Source organism: Lissotriton vulgaris, chromosome 12 (assembly GCF_964263255.1).
Source record: "Lissotriton vulgaris chromosome 12, aLisVul1.2, whole genome shotgun sequence".
Lineage (NCBI taxonomy): Eukaryota > Metazoa > Chordata > Amphibia > Caudata > Salamandridae > Lissotriton > Lissotriton vulgaris.
The window spans coordinates 745,349,077-745,362,222 of NC_141700.1; the positions used below are offsets into that span (position 1 = coordinate 745,349,077).

The 13,146-nt window shown below is 46.1% G+C and overlaps 2 protein-coding genes across 2 annotated transcripts in view; both read left to right on the forward strand.

The window, feature by feature from the left end:
- LOC147678547 (extracellular calcium-sensing receptor-like) overlaps positions 1-13,146 on the forward strand; it is a 95,779-nt gene that overhangs the window by 25,982 nt on the left and 56,651 nt on the right. The window lies entirely within an intron of this gene.
- Positions 6,417-7,967, forward strand: LOC147678548 (endogenous retrovirus group PABLB member 1 Env polyprotein-like). The gene has a single exon (XM_086946595.1). It carries the CDS (start codon positions 6,417-6,419, stop codon positions 7,965-7,967), a length of 1,551 nt encoding a protein of 516 aa, XP_086802721.1.

A 13,146-nucleotide genomic window follows, 5' to 3' on the forward strand; every position in this document is an offset into this window, starting at 1 on the left:
ATCCGCTACACGAAGAAAGATGGTGTCCTTAGCTGGCCACCTAATGGTAGTTTCGACACTGAGATTTTAGATAATCTCGAAGCAAAATTGTTTAAAAAGAAAGCTAGGCCGGCTATGTTTGATTCCTTTCGGTTGTGGCGTAAAGAGGCCAAACAGAAAGAAATCAAGCAAATAAAGAAAAATAAGAGAGACAGTATTATTACAGTGATGCAAAGTGCAAAACAGTACCAGCGAGATAAAGATGAGATGGAAAAGGAAGTTTTTACTAGATTGCATCGTATGGCGGTGGATAAATGTTATCCGGTTCTACCGTCAAGTTCTGATGAGAAGGGAGAAGAAGCGGTAGAAGATCCTTTGTTGTCCTATCTACTGAAATCACCACCTCCATATGCACAGGATACTATAGTTCCTGTGGTTCTTCCTGTTCCTCAACCTGTTGTTCCGGCAGCTGCTGGTCAGCCTGCCGTTGGTCCTGTCCTTCCGAACCCCCTTGTTCCCCAAGCCGTTCCAGCTCCCTTATCTGTCCTTCTTCCTACTGCTCCATTACCTATACCTGCTCAGCCTATTGCTCCCGCTACTCCTGTTACCTTGGCTACTCCTGCTGCTCCTATGTTTAGTTCTCATGTTGTTGCTCCTGTACTTCTTTCCTCTTCTCCTTCTGTCCGTAGTCGTATACCTAATACTGTTGCTAATCTCTATTCTCCACTTTCTGGACCAATACTTGGGTCCGATGTCTCTGATGTCTCTCAGAGACGAAGTCAAATTCCTAGTGGTAGGGAGAGTGAGACGTTAGTAACTATGGCACGCAAATGGATTAGACATCCTGCTAAGTACGCTCCGCGTATAGTTTACGAGACGTTCTCTCAGTTTAATGAGCCCACACAAAGATTCGTGTTTGAGGAAATGTGCAAATCTTTGCAGGAAGAGTGGGACGATGATGAATTAGATAATGTACCGTCAGAAATGACTGAACTTCGGAATCAGTTTTCGAGCGGTATGATTATAGGTGGTAATGTACGACGCGCATTGGAGCGTCTATTGGCTTTTCGACCTATAGTACAACCTCGAGCATTGTTTAAAGATGACACCGAGGAGTGAATGGCACAACCTGGTCAGTATCCTATGCGAGAAGTTCCCCCAGTATGGATGCCGGGTGATGCTGCTGTAGCTCCTCCCATTTTGCCACACTTCCAGAGAGTTTGGATACATCTCCCATGGAAACGATCAGAGGTTTTGCAGGTGAAGCAATCTTTACCTGATCCACGAAAGAATCCCGCAGGTTATTATAAGGAGTTGTCCCAACTTGTGGATGCTACTATTATGAACCTTGCCGATATTGATATGTTGTTTGGTAACGTGGTACCACAACCAATTTGGGCCAAAATTCGACAAGAAAATCACGCAGCCGAGCTAGGCGGTGATTGGGCTGCTCTTGTGGCGGCCGATGGACGACAAGTTGGTGGGGCTAAGCCTGAACAGTTGATTACGGCTCTGCCCCAAAGAATTATTACCCTTATGAAAACGCTTATGCCAGCAATGAGAGTTAACTGGGATAAATTATCTGCGTGCAAGCAAAAGAAAGACGAGAGTGTCTCCGATTTCTTTACTAGATTTGAGGAAGCGTTTATCGATCACAGTGGTCAGGATATGAGTTCTGAGGGAGGTCAGCGACTGTTTGTTGATAAATTTGTGTCGAATCTGTTGCCTGAACTAAGTAACAAATTGAAAAATTCCGAAAGTTCGTGGGCTGATTCTACCACTGCTCAAATATTGGCCACAGCTCAATATTACGAAAATAGAGAAAAAGAGGAAAGTGATCGCGCTGATAAGAAAACGAAAGAGCTCAAAACTAAGGTATTATTGCAGCAAGCGTATCCTCCACGCCCGAATCAAAATGACTCTCAACAGCAATATCGATCACAGGTGCAGTCCTCTAGGATGCAGTCGCGCTCTGATTCCTCTGCATCTAGACCTATGCTCGGGTATAATCAGTGTGCATATTGTAGGGTAGAGGGCCATTTGAAGTTTAATTGTCCCGTTTTACGTGATCGAATTAATGGTGCTCCAGTTCGGGGAGGTCGTGGAAGTTCTCAGCAGACATCTCAAAGTAGAGGTCGTGGTACCTCTCGAAATCAGAATGAGCGTTCCGCTCCTTCATCGGACGCGAACAATTGTTTTGATCAGCGAAATACGAGAAATGATAGATCTGCACAGTATCACATGGATGACTATTATGTTGAGCATGAGATTGGTGCAGACGACAGTTACTAGGACAGCCATAGACAAAGAGAGGGAGTAGTATCAGTTCCGGTTGATCAGAGAGGGCCTTACGTCGCAGTTGCCACATCGGGCGTAGTTGAGCCTTTTCTGTTGGACTCTGGTGCAGCAAAAAGTTCTATCATGCATTCGAAACTCCCTGGCGCACCTTTGTCTGGCTTAACAAATGTTTCCGTTGGATTCTCTGGCGCCCCGGTTAGCAACCCAGTCTCTAGTCCTTTGTCCCTTACGATCGGACCTTGTGAGTTAGAGGCTCCTTTGATTTTGACTACAGGTTGTGGTGAGAATCTCTTGGGTCTGGATTTACTGAAACGGTTAAATGCGACTTTGTACTGCTCTCCTGCGGGAGTGGAGCTTACATTAAATATGAGAGTGATCTCTCCTATGTACTTGTCAACTGATAAGTTCCCGCCGGAATTGAGTTCACTTCCTGAGTCTTTATGGGCAACAGGTCCCAATGATGTGGGCCTATTGGACATACCACCTTATGTAGTCCAGTTGAAGTCAAATGTGCGACTGCCACGCATTGCCCAGTATCGTATCTCCCTTGATGGAGAGCGTGCGCTACTGGCGATCATTTATGATTTGATCGAGAAAGATGTAATCGAGGAAACTCGGGGAGATGTGTGTAATAGTCCTGTGTTACCTATCTTAAAACTAACTGATCCATCCAAACCCCCTGTGTATCGCTTTGTCATTGATTTGAGAGAGGTAAATAAAATTGTGATTCCACAATTTCCTGTGGTGCCTGACATTACGGCTTTACTGACTCTGATTCCAGCCTCTGCCTGTTGGTTCTCGGTAATCGATTTGAAGAATGCCTTCTTTAGCATTCCGATTGCTGAGGAAAGCAGGGATCTATTCGGCTTCTCATTAGGAGGTCGCAGCTTCAGGTTTAAACGCGCTCCACAGGGCTACTGTGAGAGTCCATCGATCTACAGTCAGGCCCTTAAGAGTCAACTTGATTCGTTTGTGTTACCGACGGGTGCGGCCTTGATTCAATATGTTGACGATCTGTTAGTGGCTGCTGACACAGAACAGATTTGCAAAACTGCTACAGTGTCATTGTTACAGCATCTATGTGACTTACATCACAAGGTGTCACCTTCTAAGCTACAATATTGTTGCCAAGAAGTAACCTACTTAGGTCACTTATTGTCAAAGGAGGGAAGAAGGTTGACCCCAGAAAGATTTGCAGCAATTGCCCGAATGACTGTGCCAACAACTCAGAGAGATGTGCGTGCCTTCCTAGGTATTACGTCATACTGCAGACAATGGATTCCTAATTTTTCATTGTTAGCGAAGCCATTGTTAGCTCTTACGTGCAAGGATGTTCCGACTCCTTTGCCATGGACTGAAGATTGACAGAGAAGTTTTTCTGAATTGCGTGATGCGTTGTGTTCGGCCCCTGTGTTAGGTACTCCTGATTACAGAAAGCCGTTTACACTATACGTTCACGAGAGAGAAGGTTGTGCGTTAAGAGTGTTGACGCAACAATTTGGCGATAAACAGCGTCCATGTGCATATTTTTCTTCGACCTTGGACCCAGTAGCTAGAGCATTGCCAAGTTGTCTAAGAGCGACAGCGGCAGCTGCGGTGTCCATTCGACAATCCGCAGGCTTGGTCATGGATAATATGCTTACGGTAATGGTTCCGCATGCAGTTGACACTCTCTTGAATCGTACAAAGACTCAACATCTGATGAGCGCAAGGTTGTCCGGTTATGAGTTGACGCTTTTGGCAAGTCATATACAGATCAAGCGCTGTAATGTGCTAAACCCCGCGACATTGTTGCCGACCAATATGGAATCAGATGATGTACCACCACATGATTGTTATTTAAGAACCGAAGAAGAAACGAAAGGTCGTGTTGATCTGAAAAACACTCCATTGGCAGATCCCGATGGTACTTTGTATGTTGATGGTTCATGTTTCAAGTTGCCGAATGGTGATGTGACGACTGCGTATGCTGTAGTGACGTTGAGTACGGTTGTGGAAACTGCGAGATTGAGTCAGAGTTCTGCTCAAGCAGCGGAGTTGATTGCGTTGACAAGAGCGTGTGTTTTGTCTAAGGGAAAGCGAGTGAATGTGTTTACTGATAGTCAATATGCTTTTGGCGTTGCACATAGCTTTGGTCGACTGTGGAGAGAAAGAGGATTCCTGACATCGCATGGTACAAAGATTCAGCATGGACAGCTTGTGAATGATCTTTTGGAAGCACTTACATTGCCTAAGCAAGTGGCAATCATTAAATGCAGCGCGCATCGAAAAGTTACAGATGATGTTGGTCGTGGTAATGCATTTGCTGATGAGATTGCTAAGGAGACAGCTAAGAACCTTGCAACCCGAATGTATGTCACGAGTTCAGTGAGATGGCCGGTGGAGACTGGTATGTGTGAGGACACTGTGGAGAGTGTTAAAGCGATTCAGAATGAGGCCACCGAGACTGAAAAGACTAAGTGGAAAGAAAGCACGGGAAAGTTAGACGCGAATGGATGTTGGGTTGATTTGTCAGAATGTCAAAGGTGGATGTTACCGGATGCGTATGTGCTTGCCGTTGTGACTATGGCCCACGGCATGTCACATATTAGTGTGAAAGGTATATGTAAGTTGTTGTCCCCTGTATGGAAGAATGACGGTATTGCTAAGTGTGCTGAGAGAGTGGTTAAGAATTGTATGGTATGTTTGATGTATAATCCTGGCAAGGGCACCCTCACCCCACCTGGTCATTTTGCTCCTCCTACATGTCCCTTTGAAGTTATCCAGTTGGACTTCATCCACATGGAGAGATGCAATATCCTAAAATATGTCTTGGTTGTGGTTTGCACATTCTCTAGATGGATTGAGGCCTACCCACTTAAGGATAATACTGCCCTGTCCACAGCAAAAGTCCTGCTGAAGGAATACTTTCCTCGGTATGGAATGCCATGGATTGTATGGTCAGATAACGGAAGTGAGTTTGTGGGAAGTGTGATGAAGAGTGTGTGTAAGGGCCTTGGAATTCGACAAAAATTCCATAAGCGCCAATCATCCTCTGTCGGCAAGTTTAGTGGAAGGGTACAATGGCACCCTGAAACTGAAACTTGCTAAGATTCAAGCGACCACTGGTCTATCATGGCCTGATGCCTTACCTCTAGCTCTCTTGTCAACTAGGGCGACTGTGCACTCTCGAGTAGGGCTTAGCCCATATGAGATTGTGTTCGGCCGTCCTGCAAACATTTGGGGAGTCCTGAGGCCTAAGGCGTTTGAAAGCCTTGAATATCCAATGTTAATTGATTATCTTCATGATCTGACTGCTAAACTGAGGTTAATTCATCAACAGGTCTTTGAAGCTCTACCAGCACAAACAGAGGGTCCTGGACATCGGCTCCAACCAGGGGACTGGGTCGTCACCCGCAACTTCGGAAGAAAGCGTAACTTGGAGCTGAGATTTGTGGGTCCCTTCCAGGTACTCCTGGCCACAAGGACTGCAGTTCGGTTGGAAGGCAGAAAGAATTGGGTGCATGCCACCCACACCAAGAAAGTTCCAATCCCTTTGCCAGCAGATTCTTGGGTGAGGACTGGGATTGCTGCAACGGAAACTGAGACCCCAACACGTTTTGTGCCGTTTAGTGATGCTCAACCTGTAGGAGACACTTCATTGCAGCCAGATACATTTGTTGAACCATCAGCATTGGAGAATTCAAGGCTTGAACTGTTATCAGAACGATCGAACACTGTTTTACCATCTGAACAATTATTTGAAGAACAGACTCGACCTGGGAGAAGTCGCTATTTTCTTCGTTCTCATAACAAAGACTAATAAAAAAAAACATTTTTTTTTTGTTTTTTGTTTTTGAATTTACATTACCCCTTTTCTGTCGCTATGAACATTATGAACAATTGCATCCTCTACCAGTTCTTGAGTTCTTCTCCACGTGTGTTTTCCACAGCTAGGAGATTTGCATTAAAAATTGAATGTTAGATTAAGGAAAACCTTTCATCCAGGTTGACCGTAGGGCCGTGCGGGTACTTCCTTCTGTTTAGCAGGTTTCTGACACTAGGTCAATTACTTTTGTCGATTCCTGGGAACTCCTGGGAATTGATAATCGCTACTCAGAACGAAGTGCGTCAAGAACGTCACGGACGGTTTTTCGAGGATGGAGTTCTCTAAGCTGTCGGAAGTAGAGAGGATGTCGGCGTTAAGAACTAAGCTTCATAAGGTTATTCGAACCAAATGTTTTCTGTTTCTGTTATTCTTGCTATTCCTGACTGTTTCTATGTTGCTAGTGAGTGGAGTCTATTTTGGAATACAGTCGTTATTGCCTTCCGCTTCACCTATTTCTCCTTCTCCTGTATTGAATTCTATTCCCACTATTTCTCCACATTCCTTTCATCTTCTGCCCCAACATGAACAGGTTAGACGTGCGGAATTTATGAATAATTCCTTTGTCCAACTTCTGCATCAGCATCAGTTGGTGATGAATACTACTAACTGTTGGGTGTGTGGATTAATGCCACATACCATGGATAAGGGTATTCCATATTTGGTTCTTCCTTATAGTTCCCAGGGGTCAGCTCGAGCATTCCAAACTTTGTTTCGTAGTGCACTAGATTCCTACCCCCATCGAGAGCCACGCTCTGCAGACCTTGGTCCCGGCCCGTACCACAAGACTTTGGCAATAGCGATTGCTGATTTAGATAGAGATATTTTTGATGCATCGCTTATTCCGGAGGTAGAGGTGCGAGCATACAAGGACCTGAGTGGGGCTGAGTATAGTATGTCAGTGGGTGATAGACAGCTTAAGAGCTCATCTCCGATCTGGATTGTACCCCACCTTGGTAATTTCTGCTTGCAAGGACTTGGTCGAAATCCGCGAGCTCAGCTTGGGAAGAGTGCTTGCACTGAAACGTATGTTTTACCAATGCTCTCTTCCCCTGTTTTCCTGACTGCCAAGGGTACATACTTTGTATGTTATGATCGCGCATATACGTGGTTGCCTCGGGATTTCTCGGGCACCTGTTATATTGCGAATCTTTTGCCACCAACTTTCTCAGTTGCCTCAGACTATCACAAAACTAGAGTTGTGAGAGGTGTTATTAGCAAAGAGGACACTGCCGGTCAAGAAGCGGGAGACTTCTTTAAGGGTTTCCTGCCATTTTGGGGACCTATGATTAATAGTAGGAACCTGAGACAGTTGACTCGTGTGGTAGAATTGACTGCTAACATAACTGCAAGTGCTCTTGGTAATCTGACAGCAGAGCTTCAGGCGGATAGACTTATGACGTTGCAAAACCGTATGGTTTTAGACGTTGTACTGGCAGATAGAGGTGGTGTGTGCAAGGTGATCCATTCGAGCTGCTGTATTTTCATTCCTGATAACGCTCCAACTGTATATCAAGCCATCTCGAAGTTGCATAAGATCTCCGAGTCCATACACGTGGATGAAGGTGATTGGACGCTTCTAGGATGGTTTTGGGGCCTGATGTCGATGTGGGGTTGGAAGATTCTGATGATCATCGGGGTTGTTGTGACATTCCTGTTCACATGTTGCCTTTGTGTACAGTGTGGTCCTGCCTTATGTGGCCTTTGTGCTACAACGTGTATAAGACGGCCATCTGTTACCAAAGAAGCATTGATGGGTAGAATAATGTTACAGCAACATCTGAATGGTCTGATGAATATCGAAATCGATTCTGATATCGACTAGTGCTTGCCTACATGAGGGCAAAAGGAGCGTCTGAGGTTCCGTGAGAATCAGAACGACATTTTGAACTTGTTTGAATATGGACGAGTTTGGTATCTATGAACCGCAAATGACGAGTTCAGTGGGTGTACGTGTTTTCGCTACACTACTTTGCACCGTTCGTCTTAGTCGTGGGTTTCTTCATTTGAACCCACGGGTTCCATTTTAGATACGGCATCCATTTTGTTTCTTGCCCTCACGTAGTCAGCGAACGGACAGTGTTCGCTTTGTGACCCTGGGATTCCCAAACTCTTGCGGAAGACACATGTTCCTTTGAGGGTGACTTTATGACTAGGGGAATGACACTGCAAAGGCAGATGGCTTCGCTCGAGGCTCATCTAGCCGTGCCGGTCTATTGTTTCAGCCTTGCATGCGCTAGGCTTGAGTCCTTTGATCCTGCGATCATGCTTCCGATATTGCCTCCATATTCCTTTTCGATCTGTTGTCTTTCTTCCTTGCACCTGTTCCTGTCTTCTCCCTTGGTTCGTTTGCAACTAGAGTGGAATGCCCCTAATGATGAGATAATGTGCTTTCACAGTTGGGAACCGGCAACGCTACTGTATGTATGTTCCGGGCTTCTGAAAACATGAATGCAACCCTTTTGAAGTTTACTGTGGGAACTGAGTTGTAACCTTTTGTTCGTATGTTGTGCAATGGTAAAAATGTGTATATAAGGAGCGATCCACTTAGTGGAATTTGAAGCAGTCTCTCAGAACCTACACGCTGTGTACTTCTTGCGATTTCTGTATCCCTGCAGTAAATAAATGCTGATCTTTTGACGCCGAAGGAAGTGTCCAGTGTCTCTGTCATTTGTGCGCCAGAACAGGTAAACCCACGAAGGTTTCAGGTGTTGTTCCCTGGCACCGCTGGGCCTTAGAATAGCCTAGTCCTTCATGACCACACACAATGGGACTTGGCTGAAAGGAAAAAAATAAATAAATTTAACCCTGAGTTGGGGAGATTTCACCATCTTAAGGCAATACTCCCTCTTCCCAGCTTGGCCATGAATATAGATGTCTTGTTCCAGGTGTACAGTGAATGTGCAGAATGAAATGAAAGGGGCAATGTGAGCTCACCAGATGACACAATCCACCTTTGTCTCTTCCATGTCTTAGATTCCCTTATGGTGCAGATGTTAATTCAGACTTTTTAAGCTTGGTTCAGGTCAGCTGGGCTGCAGATCCACCTGCAGATCATAGATTCATTGTTCCTTAGTGGGGCAAGATAAACTTTAATACACATGGTAGGAAACAACTATCAATCAGAAAGTCACAAAATTGCAGAAAAGCACAACTGTTCACGTGGCGTGAAGATTTCCACTGCTGCTACTGGAATTTGCTGTTTGACATTAAACTTAATGAAACTCAGAGGTTATAGTAACAAGGTAGCATGAAAGCTTATACATTTTGGTTCACGTTACCCAGTGTCTTAACTAAGGTTAAATAAAGGGCCATAGGAAGGGTACAGGGTTCATAAATAAGGTGGAATTTTGATGCAAACCTGCATGAAGGTATGAAGTCTCTTTTTATGTCATCTCCTTCTTTGCTACGCCAATAGTAGACAAAGTGTTACATGTAGCAAACATGACGACTCCCATGCACACAGAGTAGGATACAGACTACAAAATTCAAGACATTGAGAAATTATATTATGCAGGTGTCAACAATGCCATATCGTTTACTTGATTCATTCTCTTTAATTTCTTCTCTATATCAAGAATTTCTTTAATCTCTGTCTTTTACCGATAAATTGTTTGTGAGATAATTGAAAATTATGCCTTACGTGATCTTGTGTCAGCTTTGCAAGTTGACCTTTGTGCCTTTAATAGCATCTATATTTCTTTTCTAACCTAGTCATGAATCTCATCATTCATCACAACTTAGCGGGTGATTATAATGGCCGGTGGATCGCCACTGCCGGGCCGGCAGTTGCAGTCCGCCCACCATCCCAACTTGATTTACCCCCGCCATATTATTATGGGGGGGGGTATCGTGGCAGACGGAAAGTCCGTCTGCCGCTTTCCCGCCGGTTGGCAATCGATCTGCGGTGCCTGCAATGTTGTGCATGGGAATGCACAACATGTCAAATATGCGGACTGCGACTGCCAGGGTGGCGTTACACATCCTAATCAGCCGCGTGTGACTGCCGCATGTATGATGGGCGGTCCCATCCCCGTGAGGATGGCGGGCGGACTTCAGTCTCCCCGCCATTCTAATGGGGACCTTAGGGCGGACTTCAAGACACCACCATCCATATTACCATGCGGGTACTGCATGTGGGCGCCCATTGCGGGTCCCCAGGATGTTGGGGGGATGGGGGGTGCACATGGGGGTACCTATGGTACCCACCTCCATTGGCATGGACAAGGTGGAAGGCACTGCACGGTGCCTGTCACCTTGTGCATGCCAATGCCCAACGTGCATTCTCAGCATTGAGGCGGGCGGTGCTGTGTGCACCGCCCGCCACATTGCTGGGAATGGTAGATGCCACCACCACCATGGCGGTGGCATCCTAATTGCCGGTGCGGGACCGCAGCACCACTGGCGGCTGGTGCCAGCACCACTAGGGTTGCGGGCGGACGAAAGACCACCCGCCATCCTAATAGGCCCCAAAATGTCTTAATGTTAATTTCTGGTAAAGCGCCAGCTGAAACTTTATCATCTAATCTGCCTTTATCTCCAAAAGTGCTTGGCAACTATACCAGTATTTTATCCGGAATCAATTTCCTCTTTCCTTTTTCTGAATATCCATCCTGTCTTAAACTGCCTCCACATCTCTCCCAAGGGCCACAACGAGTAGGGAACTGACCCTTGAGGGTGAAATTGCCTGAAACAAGGATATCAGCATGATGGCTGGTGCATGCGAAAGAAATTGCCCAAACCAGCAAAAAACAGATATTACGGCCGGGCAAAGTCCATCCCTATCTCCAGGGCTCAGTCTGACCTCAGGGAATTCCTCTTTGTGATGCGCTGCATTGTTACTGCTAAAGTAGCCATGGCACTTTAATCTTAAGCCCTGGGGCTCCTCATCAGTCCTCCTGTTGCTCCAACTTGTGTGACAAGTTAGGAAAGGTAGAAAAGGAAGAGGCAGAAAACTGGAACCTGCGCAGTACATAAGCATAAGCCCTATGACATTGGGTCCATGTTAATTTACTGCACAGTCTTCCACTTTCAGTGTCCTTCTTAAGTAATTGAGACAGAACACCTGCCAGAAGGGAGCTATGTGCCTGCCTAGAGGGTTAATGGAGCTGAAGCAAGAACCATTCAGGCAGCTGATGGGTAAGTAAAAAATTATTTCATACACTGTGTGCATGCATTGGGGTGAGATATTGTGTGTGGGCGTCTGGAAGTGAATGAGTGAGAGCAAGTGAGAGTGAAAGTTTGAGTGAGTGAGCATGTGACTGCCAATATGAGTGACATGATGTTTGAGTATATGAGGGAGACAGTGTACAAATGAGACTGACACAGTGAGTGAGACTGTGTGAGAATGTAAGTTTTACAGTGTGTGAGTATATGAGTGACAGAGTGTGGGAATATATGAGTGAGCCAGTGAGGAGGATGCAAGTGAGAATTAGGGCCCCATTAGGATGTCGGGCGGATCGCCACCGCCATGTGCGCGGTGGCGATCCGCCCGCTATCCTTCCCCACCCGCCACCAATTTCCCCCCACCACACATTTCCCCCGCCATATTACTATGGACGGAAAGATCGTCCAACACTTTTCTGCCCAGTCAAGGAGTTGACCGGGCGGAAAAGGGTTTCATATGGTAGCGGTGTCTGTTAGACACTGCTATCCATATTGGGGTGTGGGCGGGGACATGCTTTTCCGTGGCAGCGTTGACATGCGGGAATGTCTTGTGGGGGCCTGTTGTGGGCCCCCAGGGACTCCGGGGGGGTGCACATGGGGGGTACCTATGGTACCCCCCTGCACTTCACTGTACAACGTGGCAGGTACCGCACGGTGCCTGTCACGTTGTGCATTGAAGTGCACAGTGTGCATTTTTAGCATTGCGGCGGGCGGTGCTTTTAGCACCGCCCGCTGCAATGTTAAAAATGCGGGATGCGACCGCCAGTGTGGCGGGCGCATCATAATGGCCCCCACGGGACCGCCGCCCTTATGGCGGGCGGTCCCGTTTTACGTCGGGATGGCGGGTGGACTAATGGGCCCCAGAGTGTGAGCATGTAAGTGAAAAGTCTCCTTGAGTGAGACAGTGTGGGTGAGGCAGTGAGTGAGGCTGCATGAGACAGTGTGAGTGAGACAGTTAGTTTGACAGTGAATGAGACAGCGTGAGGTAGTATGTGAGAGAGACACATATCTAGCTGCAAGGCTAGTGTACTTGAGGGAGCACTGTGCACGGGCATTCTGCACCCCCTCTCCAGAAACTGCTGTCTGGAGCTATTGGAAGGTGCTTGCTCCTCAGGAAGGTTTATAACAGTGAGCAACCCAAACTACCCTTGAGGGCTTGGGTAAATATAAATGGAAAGGTAAAGGATGCCTTCAAGGGAATTTATTTCAAGTCTGTATTCGGATTAATTAGAGTCAATTTTAAGGACAAATTAATGGTCCCAAGGTTGAACGTTCAACAATAAATTCTCTTTGAGTCATATAAATTTCAAAGGATGTAAGCAGTTGTCAACAATAAACAGAAACAAAAAAACAAAACAAGACTAGGCGGGTGTATATGAAAATGTTGAATTTATCATCAAGTAAAAAAGGCAAAAATCTATATATACAAATATATGAACAGGCCTACAGGGATATCAGTAATACATCAATATATGACACTGTGGGTCCTGCTAACACCTTTCCTTCAATCTAAATTGCAAAATAATTATTGGTAGGAGAAGGCGATGGTCGACGTTTCGGTCTCTTATGTGTCCATCTGCGAGACCATCTTCAGGACTGTGTAGTTTATATTTGTAATGCCCTCAATGGGGAAGTGGGGTGGATTCCGTGAAACGGCCATAGTGTTAAAGGCGTCTCTGCCTACGGGCACATTGGGTGCAGTTAAATCACAGTCTAAATATTGTCTCAGTCACAACGCGGCCTATGTAAGAACCAGCGTGGCCGCTGCAGGTCGGAGAGGAGACAGGCGGCATGATGGCTACACGTCGGTGACTTCACTAGTGTAGCTGGGAGGCTCC